Source organism: Hemitrygon akajei, chromosome 17 (assembly GCF_048418815.1).
Source record: "Hemitrygon akajei chromosome 17, sHemAka1.3, whole genome shotgun sequence".
In the NCBI taxonomy this organism is placed as follows: Eukaryota; Metazoa; Chordata; class Chondrichthyes; order Myliobatiformes; family Dasyatidae; genus Hemitrygon; species Hemitrygon akajei.
The window spans coordinates 25,852,520-25,865,304 of record NC_133140.1 but is presented as its reverse complement, the minus strand read 5'-3'; the positions used below and the strand labels follow the sequence as shown (position 1 = coordinate 25,865,304).

Sequence of the window (12,785 nt, the reverse complement as noted above, 5' to 3'; positions counted from 1 at the left end):
ACAAAAATAACTTGTTTTCACAAAGAGAATGTTAAATAAAATCTACATATTTTGTTTGAATTTGGGAGGTTTTAGTAAAACAGGTGTGCGGCTGACTGAAAGATAAAAATCAGAATCAGGTTTATTATCACTGACTGATAGGTCATGAAGTTTGTTGTTTCGTGGCAACAGTGCAACACAAAGATACAGTCTACTATAAATTACAAAATAAATAGTGCAAAATCCAAACTAATGAAGTAGTCTTTGTGGACTATTCAAAAATCTGCTGGCAGAGGCAGGAGGCTCCTGTACCTCCTCTCCAGTGGTAATTAATAGAAGCGGGCATGCTTGAGTGGTGAGAGTCCTTAATGATGGATGCTGCTGCTTTCTTGGGAGTCCGCCTCTTAAAGAAATACTTAATGTCGGGATGGTCTCTGCCCATGATGGACTGGCTGAGTGTATGTCCCTCTGTGTCCTCTGTCGATCCAGTCAGAATGCTCTCCACCACTCAACTATAGACATTTGTGACATGCCAAATCTCTTCAAACTCCTAATGCAGTACAGCATGGAGGTGCTTTATTTCAATATTTTGGGCCCAGGATAGATTCTCTGACATACAGAAGCTTGAAGCTGCGACCCTTTTCCACCGCAGACCCCTCAATGAGGACTGGTGTGTGTTCTCCCAGTTTCCCCTTCCTGAAGTGCACAGTTAATTCCCTGGTGTTGCTGACATTGAGCACGAGGTTGCTGTATGACACTTCTCAGCCAGCTGATGTATCTCACTCTCTCACGCCTTTCATTTTCAGATTACTAAAAGAACATGGGGAGATTATACTGCAAATACAACAGTATGACAGGAAATACAGCAACATTAGCAGTATTTTGCAGAAAGGGCCACAGGATTATTGATTTAAATACTTAGTGCAGTTCCTTAGAATACAGACCTTTTTATAGAATTTGAGATATATAGGATTTCGATATCCTGATTCACACTCCACTTCAGAAGGTGGTGGTAATGCACCTCAAAGCTGTTTGCAAGCTGCCATATAGCCGGAGGAGAAGAAAAATAACTAAAAGGTGAGGGTGTGGCAGATGTGAAAATGTTTTGTGTAAGGAAAACCATCTGACAGAATAAATAAAATCAAGGTTTATACAAAGGGAAAGTGAATTGAAACTGCATAGGAACTACTATGAGAATTCATTTTACACTCATGACTGGGGCATAAAGTTAACGCAGTGTAAACTGAATTGCCTCTATAGTGGAACTAACATAACTTTCATTTCAACGTTAATTTACTTATGACTTTTTAATGTTACATTGCAGATGGATTGCTTCCGTAAGGGTCATAAAACTGAACCAGAGGAAAACCGTCGTAGTCAAAGACGCTGCACCCCCAGGCGTCCAAGGGTCAATGGTTGGAGCTGGCCACCCCATCCCTTTCAGATAGTATCTTGGATCGCCTGCTTGTACTTCCCTATCGTTGTAGTGGGTATACTTATCCCTCTTCTTCCATCGAGATGGGTACCTGCTGGCTACATTGTATCCTTTTTAACAGGACTGCAAGACCTTACTAGTGCGCGGTTAAGGAAATAGTTGCACAGCCTGACCTGTTTCCTTGCAGTGATCTTATTTGCGAGTTGCATCTTGCAGATAATCTGCTGGTTTCAGGTTTGGTGAGCATGGAAATTTACAAGCATTTGAGCTGATAAAGAACTGTAGTAGAAGTGGGTATTAATCATGTAAAAATATACTGTATGAATTTTATAATTTATTCTTCTGATTTAGCACATTTTCCTGTAATAAACTAGAGTCTAAAGTATTAAGGTGACTACAAGACCAGGAAATCTTACTGCAAATGGCTAGCAAGTACTGCCTGTCTCTGCAGGCAAACCCTATCATAGAATGGTTACAGCATAGAAGGAGATCATTTGGAGAATTGTGTCCATGCTTGTTGTCCATCCGAGTAGCTTGTCAGTTCTACCCATTGGTCATTTCTCTGCAGCCTTTCAAGATTTTCCTCACCATTTATTTATGCAAGGACAGAACGGAACCTGCCTGCCTCACATATGCAGATTACTATCATTCCAGATACTCATTGGCCACTTTATTGAATACAGGAGTGGAACTCCGTGTGTCCTTCTGTTGCTGGAGCCCATCCACTTCAAGGTTCAAACATGTTGTGCATTCAGAGAGGCTCTTCTGTACACCACTGTTGTAATGCAAGGTTACCTGAGTTACTGCCACATTCCTGTCAGCTTGAACCAGTCTGGCCATTCTCTGACCTCTCATTAATGAGCTATTTTTGCCCACAGAGCTGCTGCTCACTGATTTTTTTTTTCCTTTTTGGCACCATTCTCCGTAAACTCTAGAGACTGTTTTCTATGAAAATCCCAGGAGATCAAGAGTTTCTGCGATACTCAAGCCACCCAGTCTGGCATGGTCACAGTCACTTAAATCACATTCTTCCCCATTCTGATGTTTGGTCTGAACGTCAGCTTCACGTCTTGACCATGTCTGCATGTTTGTATGCATTGAGCAGCTGCCACATGATTGGCTGATTAGATATTTGCATTAACGAGCTGGTGTGCCTAATAAAGTGAATATATATGTTGCATAATGAAAATGAGATTTATCTTAAGTCACTCTTAATTGATTTTCCCTTAGTTATATACCTGTGACTTTTAGTTCTTTACCCCTTCACCAGCGGGGACAGCTTCCCACTATCCCCTCTGTCCAGACCCCTCATCGCTATCAAATCTACACTCAGATTTCTCTTCTTTTAGAAAAGTGACGCAAACTTTTGTAATATTTCTAATTGTGGTATCACATTCCAGGAATCACTCTCATAAAGTTTTTTTATTGCAGTCTGTGAAACCTTCACATCTTTGCTGTCATGGGATGACCAGTACTGAATGTGATACATATGTTTATAAAGGTTCAGCATGACTTCTGTTTCTTTTAATAAAAGATAAAGTTGTCTCACATAGTCTACTGTAGTTTTGTGTTGTTTCATGTAGCGCCATGGTCCTGGAGGAACGTTGTTGCATTTTTACTGTGTACTGTGCCAGCAGTTTATGGTCGAAATGACAATAAAAAGCTATTTGACTTGATTATGGATCACCTTCATTTGCCTGTGGATGGGCAAAGTGACTGAACTTCAAAGACACGCGGGACCAATTTATGAAATATGAGAATCTTTAGGTTGAAAAACCCATGAGGGAATATTTCTGTTTAATGGGAAAAGCATGAACTAATGATAGAATAGTTACGGAAGAATGATCAGTATTAACAGTTTAAAAAAAGTATTATCAGTGATTTGATTCGATATTAAATCTAAGCTTTAAACCTGAATACGCTACAAAACATGCAACATAAGTTGGGGGAACTACATTAAAGAATATAACAGTAAGCAAACAATGAGTCTCTCACACACATGCGCACAGCTGGAGGAACTCAAGAAGTCATAAAGCATCTATAGAAAAGAATAAAGAGTTATGCTTTGGGCCAAGGACCTTAATTAGGACTGAGACGTCGACTCTTTAGTAGAACAGGGTTTAATACAAACAGCCTAATGATTTTACCACCTTAGAAGAACTTACAGTTTTTTCAATATTCGTGCATATATTTTGGAGCTATTCACTTTTACAATCCTAAGGAATTTTAGCATGGATCAAATTGATTAAAATATTTTACTTGGGTGATGGTTTGACCAGCTTAACACCAATAATGCAAGACATTTAACTTGGATCAAAGCTGAAATAGCTGACTTGTGTGTATAACACTACTGTATTTAGTACTTCCAGCTTTAAAATTATAGATAGGTCAGGTCAAGTCAAGTCAAGTCAATTTTTATTGTCATTTCAACCATAAATGCTGGTACAGTGCATAGTAAAAATGAGACAACGTTTTTCAGGACCATGGTTCACATGACACAGTACAAAAACTAGACTGAACTACGTAATAAAAAAACACAGAGAAAGCTATACTAGACTACAGACTACAAGACAAGTTGTTATTTGGCTTGATCATGTCTAATTTTATTTCAGTGTTTTAAAACTGATAAGCAAAGAGTTACAAAATTTCATCCATAATATTCAGAACATTTTAACCTTAACCCGTTTTAGTGGTTTGGTGGTACTTTTATTTGGCACGTAGCTTTTCAGGTGATTGCAGCCACCATCGACCCAGCTGAGGATATCGTTCGGGCCAAGGGATATAAAAGATTACCCCCGGTGTACAAAGGCAAACCACTTAAATCTGGTCGCCATAAGCGCTACTGCCCGCTTTGTGAAGTTATGGTGTAAGTATCAGATTGAGTAATGCTTCTGTTGCTTAGAACTGAAAAATATACAAAGTAGAGGATCGGCGAGGTTCATTTGTTCAATGGTAGTGTGGCAGTCGGAGTAATACTTTATAGCACTAGCTGTGAGATGAGGTCAATTCCCAACGCTGTCTATAAGGTGTTTGTATGCTCTCTCTGTGATTGAATGGCTTCCCTCCAGGTACATATTCCAAAATGTATGGGCTAGGGTTATTGAATTGTGAGTTTGCTACATTTGTGCTGGAAGCATGGTGGTACTTGTGGGCTGTCCCCAGCACAAGTGATGGAGTTGTTCTGACTGTATTGGCTGCTGAGACAAAACAGTGCGTTTTACTGTAAGTTTTGATGTTTCAATGTACATGTAACAAATAAAGCTGATCAGATCAGGTTTGAAGAACTTTATACCTAACCTCTGACCTTGTGTCTTTGTAGACCTATGATGTCGTAAGCCATTAGAATAATACAAAATCATGTATATTACTCAATGCAGAATTAAGATTGTCTAAACTGATATCTTTATGTCTATATCATATTAACAGTTTTGAACTCCAACCAGTAGTTACTTGATACCTTTATAGTAACTGCAAATAATTGCCTTAGAATTGTAAAATTGATTGAAAATACTTGCAACAAAGAAATTATTTCTTTAAGTCCTTGACGACGAGGCTGTTTTCCTGTGACAATGCTCCGCAGTTTCTTTTGATATTGAAGAAAAAGATGCAAATACTAAGTAAGGTTTTACAAAGTATGATATTCGGAATATTCAGAGTAAAACACGGTACTGTATTATCTATCGAACATAATACATTGGAGCACAATTAGTTCATTTGGCCCATTAAGTGTGCTCTTCCATCCATCATGGCTGATTTAATATCCCACTCAACTCCATTGATCAATCTCATGAACCTCCTCTGGACCCTCCCCAATGAATATTCTGATCTGTGCTCTCCTTCAGACTTTGACTGTTTATCTGTTACTACTTCCCACCATGTCGTTTCACTACAGATGCTGTTTTAGAATGCTGTACGATATGTAGGCTATTTGCACTGCAGTGTTAGTGTAATTTATTTGTATTTTGACCAAATTAGAAGCACACTAGGACCCTACAGTTATTCCTCTGTGGGAAAAGTATAGAAGTTCCTATTTTTTAATATTTATTATAATTTTGGGATGATAGATTATATTTTCTTGTATTTCTGATTCACAGGTGTCGAAATTCCCATCACTGCAATAGATGCAAGAAGTGTGTAGGTAATTTTGATCATCACTGTAAGTGGCTGAACAATTGTGTAGGAGGCAGAAATTACCGGTAAGGCAGGTTTTTGTATGCTTGTCAATAAGAAAAATACACATAGCTATTTCGCAATATTTTTGAGTGGAACAGAAGTTGAATTAAGCTGTTATGACCATGTATAGTCACATGGTCCTGACTAGAGGCTGCGGTCGGGTCTGGTTTTAACATCATTAAGTTGAAAATTTGCCCAATCAGAACCAGTTCAAACACAAACCAAGCTAAAGTACTTAAATTTTCGACCAAACCCTCACCATCACTGTGAATGTAAGTTTCGTATGTGCTATTGATTGGAGGTATGATATAATGGTCCTGATATATTAAGTGGTATTGTATCGATGGTTTTGCCTAATTCCGAGTGCTAACTTACGTAGAGCTTTATTTCAGTACATCTGTTAATGTTTTCATTCAGTAAAGTGCAGATGATTTAAACGAGTGTTACTGGACTCACTGCTGTCCATTTCGCGCACAGTGGGAGTGCTGGGTACCAAATATATCTCCAAAGTATGTTCAAAGATCGTGTAACTGTAATTTTGCATCTTGACATTTAATAGCCGTGTTTGTTGTGAAGGTGCACAGAAATATAATGTAGAAGGAAATATACAGAATGTACTGTTCACTATGCACTGAATGCTTTGAATACTGTATTGGGAATCAGAGCTGGAAAACGAATGCCTCTTTGCTTTTGAGATCAGTTTTTCAGGTACCACTAGATGCGGATATTTAACCTCCTGTTTGATTGTGGAACAAGCATAACATTTCATTTTCAGTTCAATATTATTTTGCTTTCCCTGATTAAGCTCAACCCATCTCAGCATTTGCTCCAGTTTCCAGATTTTGGTTATTGGTTTATTATAGTTATGTACGGAGATACAGAGGAAAGCTTGTCTTGCAGACTGTTCATACAGTCAAATCCTTTGAAGTAGAGCAAGGTTATACAATATGATGATACAGAATAAAAAGTTACAGAGGTCACCAGGAGATACTCATGGAGTGAGCACTGTTTTAGATTCGCTCCATAACCTTTACTTTTTTACCCTATGATCACCTTTATTTAACTTATTTTTACCTACACCAGAAGATTCTTGCTACTTTTTTGGACTTATCTTTAAGAGGGAACTGTGAATTTTGAAGAAATGAGTACTGAAATGGCTTTAAGATCTAAAGGGCGAGACCCTGGGAAAGATTCTAACGGCAATGGAAAGAAAAAAAAAGACTGATCCTAAGCGTACTGAATTGACTTATGATACGTTATTGGAGCTCTTGAATGAAAAATTTGAAGAACAACAACAAACTTTCAAAGCAGATTTAAAGGCTTTCCAGGATTCTCTGGATAAGATTGGTCATGAAGTTAAACAGCATCAAACTTTAATCGCAACTCTGCAAGAGGACGCCCAGAAGCGAGACTTGAAAATCGAGAAACTAGAGCAGAAATTATTTTTGGCGATTAAACAGTTGGAAATACTTAAAGCCAAGAGTGTCGATTTTGAAAATCGGTCTAGAAGACAGACCTTACGCATACTTGGTCTCCCGGAAGGTATCGAACAAGGGGACCCCTCGAAGTATTTCGCTCAACTTTTAAAGGATGTGTTCCCTTCTGTATTCCCAGATAGTCCTCCATTACTTGATCGTGCCCATAGAATTATATGCCGATCACCAAGTTCTTCATCTAAACTACTTGTTGTAATTGTTCGATTTCATTATGTGCATTTTAAAGAGCACCTTATTCGTTTGGCTCGGTGTTTAGGGATGGTTAAATTGAGAGAATTCCAATTTCGGCTTGTGGAGGATTTCAGCCCAGAAGTGATGAAGGCGCGGCTCGCTTTTAAACCTTTGATGTCCGAATGTTATGAAAAAAATCTAAAACCAGCGCTTTTATACCCTGCAAAACTTAGAATCTCGCCTTCGAATGCACCACGACGTGTTTTTCTCTCCACATCTGATGCTCGAAGCTTTCTGGATGAGAACTACCCTACTGCTTCGGATTCTCGTCTCTAATAAATGTATGGTTTTGATCGTTAGGAGATAGTTTTTGTTTCCAAAACCAGATTTTGTTTCTGACTATTGGTGTAGGTTTATTTTACATTTTATATTCCAATTAAAGTTTTTCTTTATCGACGTACTAATCTTTTTAATTTACTTACTTGAACCATTGTATTTTATTTTTGGTCATTATTATTATTCCTTTTGAAGGTGTATTTATTTTAACGTTTTGATATATTTCTTCAGTTTTTGTGTAACTAAGATAGCGGTTTCTTTTCTAAAATATTTCTTGCTTTTTTTTAAATTTTGCCTTTTTTTTGTCGTCTTCTTCCTGTAATGCCTTTCTTATCACATCCTAACTTTTATTTGTTCGGGTTTTAACCCGATTTATAAGTTACCAGTGTTTATATTCTTTTTGTTTTTTTTACTAGCAATTATATTAAGAAGTCTGTTTTAGTATAGTGTTAATTACTTTTTAGGATTTTGGGTGGATCTTTTTTTTCTCCTTTATATATCTGGAGTCGCCTTCTGGAGACATGGGGGTAGATTTAGTCTCACACCTTTTTTTCCTGGCTTCCTTTAGACTCAGGAGGGTCTCTTTTCCATGGGTGGTGGGCGGGCGGTTCCTTTCTAATTCTATTGCTCTTTTTATTAGTTTTTCTAGTTCTTTCATTTGGGCTGATTTCAAACTACTAACATGTCTGCCGTGTCGTCATTTCCGGGTCTTCCCCTTATTTTTGTTCCTCTTCCGGGAGCATGAGTTCATACTTTGGTTAACTCTTTATATACCAAAGGGTTGATTTTAGAAATATGGCTCAGTCCATTAATTTTGTCTCTTGGGATACTAATGGCTTAAACCATCCGATTAAACGGAAAAAGATTTTTAAAGTATTCCAAAGACTGAATGCGCATTTTATTTTTGTACAAGAAACTCGTGAGGAAAGAGGGTAGTCAACGTTTTTTTAGGTTTTGGAGGGGTCAACAGTACCATTCAAATTCAAATGCTAAAGTAAAAGGCGTTTCAATTTTTATTGACTCCTCTATAACTTTTGTTCTACAGGATATTATTTCGGATCCGAGTGGTAGATTTTTGTTAATTACTGGGTTACTTTTTAATAAGAAGGGTGCTATGGTTAATGTTTATGCTGCAAATGTGGATTATCCTGATTTCTTTAAGTCTTTATTTACTTCTGTACCTAATCTAAATGAATATATGTTAATAATGGGTGGTGACTTCAGCTGCTGTTTAAATCCTTTGCTGGATAGATCTATATCCATTCAGACTTTACCAAATAAGTCAGCCACTTACATCAATTCTTTTTTGACTGATAATGGAATTTTCGATATTTGGAGATTTCTGCATCCTAAGGACAAAGAGTTTTCATTTTTCTCACATGTTTATCATTCTCGAAAATTGACTATTTTTTCATTGACTCTCGTTTTATTCCATCTGTAACTGGTTGTGATTATGACATTATAGCCATCTCTGATCATGCTCCAATGAAACTTCCTATTAAATTAATGGATACAGCTTCTAGTACTAAGCAATGGCGATTTGATTCTACCTTACTGTAAGATCCGGATTTCATTAAATTTATGAAGGAACAGATTGATTTCTTCTTTTCAACTAATTCCACGGATGAAATTTCCTGCGGAATACTTTGGAACACTTTTAAAGCATATATACGTGGACAGATTATCTCCTATTCTGTTGGTTTGAGAAAGCGTATTAAGAAGGAAACTCTTTTATTGGTTGATAAGATTAAAGAAATTGACAAGAAATATTCGATTGCTCCCAGTAAGGAGCTTTACAAACAAAGGGTTGAGCTTCAACTGGAACACAGTTTATTACTTACATCTTCAATTGAAAATCAGTTAATGAAAACCATAACTGATTTTTATATACATAGTGATAAATCGGGTAAACTGTTAGCTAGCCAATTGAAAAATGCTTTGGTTAAACGTCAAATTATTAAGATTCGTCAACAGAATGGTGAACTGACAGTTAACCATGATGAGATAAACAAATCTTTTCAAGATTTTTATACCTCCCTGTATCATTCTGAATTTCCTCATGATCATAATACCATACATGATTTTCTTGGGAAATTGAATTTTCCAAAATTATCATAAGAACGTTTAATATTAGAAACTCCTATTACAGATGCAGAAATTAAAGGTGTTATTTCCTCCAGGAATTCTGGGAAAGCACCAGGTCCATATGGGTATACAGTGGAATTTTTGAAGTGTTTTTCCTCTACTCTTTCTCCTTGATTATGCAAGGTTTTTGAAGAAGCAATTAGACTCGGTAAATTGCCACAATCATTAAATAGAGCTTCCATTTCTTTAATATTGAAAAAAGATAAAGACCCTACTGACTGTGCATCCTATAGACCAATATCCTTATTGAATGTAGATTCCAAGATCTTTTCCAAGTTACTGGTGACCAGGCTGGAGAAGGTATTACCTCAAATTATCTCGGAGGATCAAACTGCTTTCATTAAAGATCGCTATTCTTTTTTCAATATTAGGAGATTATTGAATATTGTTTATACTCCTTCAAGCAGCACCTCAGAATGTGTCATTTCATTCGCTGCAGAGAAAGCATTTGATAGAGTTGAATGGCCATATTTATTTACTGTGCTTGAGAAGTTTAATTTTAGTCTGACATTTATATCCTTGATTAAATTGATATATCATGCTCCAGTAGCCTCAGTTTTTACTAACAATCAAAGATCTCCCTTTTTTCGTTTATTTCGGGGTACCAGGCAAGGCTGTCCTCTTAGTCCATTATTATTTGATATTGCTTTAGAACCTTTGGCAATTGCTATTAGAGAATCACCTAACATTTTTGGCATCACTCGCGGGATGGATATACATAAGTTATCATTGTACGCAGATGACTTGTTATTATATATTTCTGATCCTGAGAAATCCATTCCTGCAGTTATATCATTGTTGGCTCAGTTTAGTAATTTTTCCAGGTATAAATTGAATCTTAATAAGAGTGAATTGTTCTCCTTAAATAGACAGGTTCCAATTTATGGAAATTTACCTTTTAAATTAGTTAATGACTTTTTTATATACTTAGGGATTAAAATTACAAAAAATCATAAGGAGTTATTCAAGGTTAATTTTTTACCCTTAATTGATCAGATTAAATGTTTGTTCACTAAATGGTCACCATTGTCTTTATCTCTGATAGGTCAGATTAATGCTATTAAGATGATTATTTTACCCAAGTTCTTATATATATTTCAAGTGGTACCAATTTTTATTCCGAAATCCTTTTTTGACAATGTTGATTCAAAAATTTCTTCATATATATGGCAGAACAAAAATCCCAGATTAGGTAAAAGATATTTACAGAAGGCAAGAAAGGAAGGTGGATTGGCATTGCCTAATTTTAGATTTTATTATTGGGCAATTAATATTCGATATTTGAAATGTTGGTTAAGGGATTGGGATTTATCTCCTAGCCCTCATTGGGTAAATCTGGAAACTAAATCTGTACAAGGATTCTCATTGGGTTCTATTTTAGGGACTTCTCTTCCCTTTGCTTTTTCTAAATTGCATAAACGAATTGACAATCTGATAGTCAAACACACTTTACGTATATGGTTTCAATTTTGGAAATTTTTTGGGTTGAATCAATTTGTTTGAACTATTCCTATTGTATCCAATTTCTTTTTTCACCCTTATATTATGGACTAAGCTTATTCAGCTTGGAAGACTAAAGGAAGACTACAATTTTCTGATTTATTTTTGGATAATTGTTTTATGGCTTTTGAACAATTGTCTATTAAATAAAATTTGCCCAGGTCTCATTTTTTTCGATATTTACGGATTAGAAATTTCTTAAACACTGTATTTCTTACCTTTCCAAATCTTGATTCTTTGGGTATTTTGGAGAAGTTGTTAGAACTAAATCTTTTTCAGAAAGGTGTAATATCAAATGTTTACAATATAATTATGAAAATACGTTCAGAGGCCTTTTATAAGATTAAAAATGATTGGGAAAGAGAACTTAACTTTACTATCCCTATTGAGAACTGGGATAAAATTCTTCAATTAGTTAATTTATCCTCTGTATGTGCTAAACATTCATTGATACAGTTTAAAGTTGTGCACAGGGCTCATATGTCCAAGGATAAATTTGCTCATTTTTATTCCCATATAAATCGTATATGTGACAGATGTCATTCTGAGATAGTTTCTTTAACTCATATGTTTTGGTCATGTCCACTTTTGAAAAAATATTGGAAAGACATTTTTGATATTATTTCCACAGTATTGAACATTGAATTACAACCTCATCCTATTACTGCAATCTTTGGTTTACCAATGATGGAGTCAATCCATTTATCTTCTTCTGCTTGTCGGATGATTGCATTTCTTACATTAATGGCTAGAAGATCTATTTTGTTGAATTGGAAAGAAATTAATCCCCCTACCGTATTTCATTGGTTTTCTCAAACTATGTTATGTCTAAATTTGGAGAAAATTAAAAGTGTCGTATATGACCCTTCTATTAAATTTGAAAAGATTTGGAGGCCATTTATTTCATATTTTCACATGATGTAATTTGACCCTGTTCCAATCCTATTTGTTTTTCTGGTTTTGATTTATATATATAGATATATATATATATATATATATATATAGAGAGAGAGAGAGAGAGGATCGGAGTTGGGGACACTGATGATTTTGTAATTTTTTTTATAGATTCTATAAACAGCCCATTTTTTTCCTCTTTTTTAAATAGTTAGTGGTTAGTTTGTTAGTTTAGTTTTTCTTAGGGTATTAATATTATTTATTTATTCATTTTTCTTTCTCTTTTCTGTTTTTTTTTCCAATATGATTTACCTAGTTTTTTTTGTTTCATTTATGTGACATTTGTATCATTCATGATTTGAGAAGACTTAACTATATTGTACTTATTGCTTGTGTATCCTTTTATGTTCATTTTAATTTTGTAAGTTTGTAATCCCATTATTGATGTACTAATCTTATCATGTTGATGTTAATAAAAAGAGTGAAAAAGAGAAAAAAAAGAATAAAAGGTTACAGAGAAAGTGCAGTGCTGATAAGCTGTATAGTGCAGCATCATAATGAAGATTGCAAAGCCAAGAGTTGATTTTATTTTACAAAGGAGCAGTCTTATAACAGCAGGATAGAAGCCACGTTGAGCCTGTTGTAGTTGCTTTCAG

At 35.6% G+C, this 12,785-nt stretch overlaps 1 protein-coding gene across 2 annotated transcripts in view; it reads left to right on the top strand.

Moving 5' to 3' along the window:
- Positions 1–12,785, top strand: part of LOC140740549 (palmitoyltransferase ZDHHC1-like) — a 50,278-nt gene that overhangs the window by 4,471 nt on the left and 33,022 nt on the right. For both annotated transcript variants that reach the window (XM_073069801.1, XM_073069800.1), the window contains exons 2-4: positions 1,304–1,519; positions 4,105–4,280; positions 5,509–5,610. In XM_073069801.1, coding sequence (XP_072925902.1) covers positions 1,304–1,519; positions 4,105–4,280; positions 5,509–5,610 — 494 coding nt within the window. The remainder of the gene's footprint in view (positions 1–1,303; positions 1,520–4,104; positions 4,281–5,508; positions 5,611–12,785) is intronic.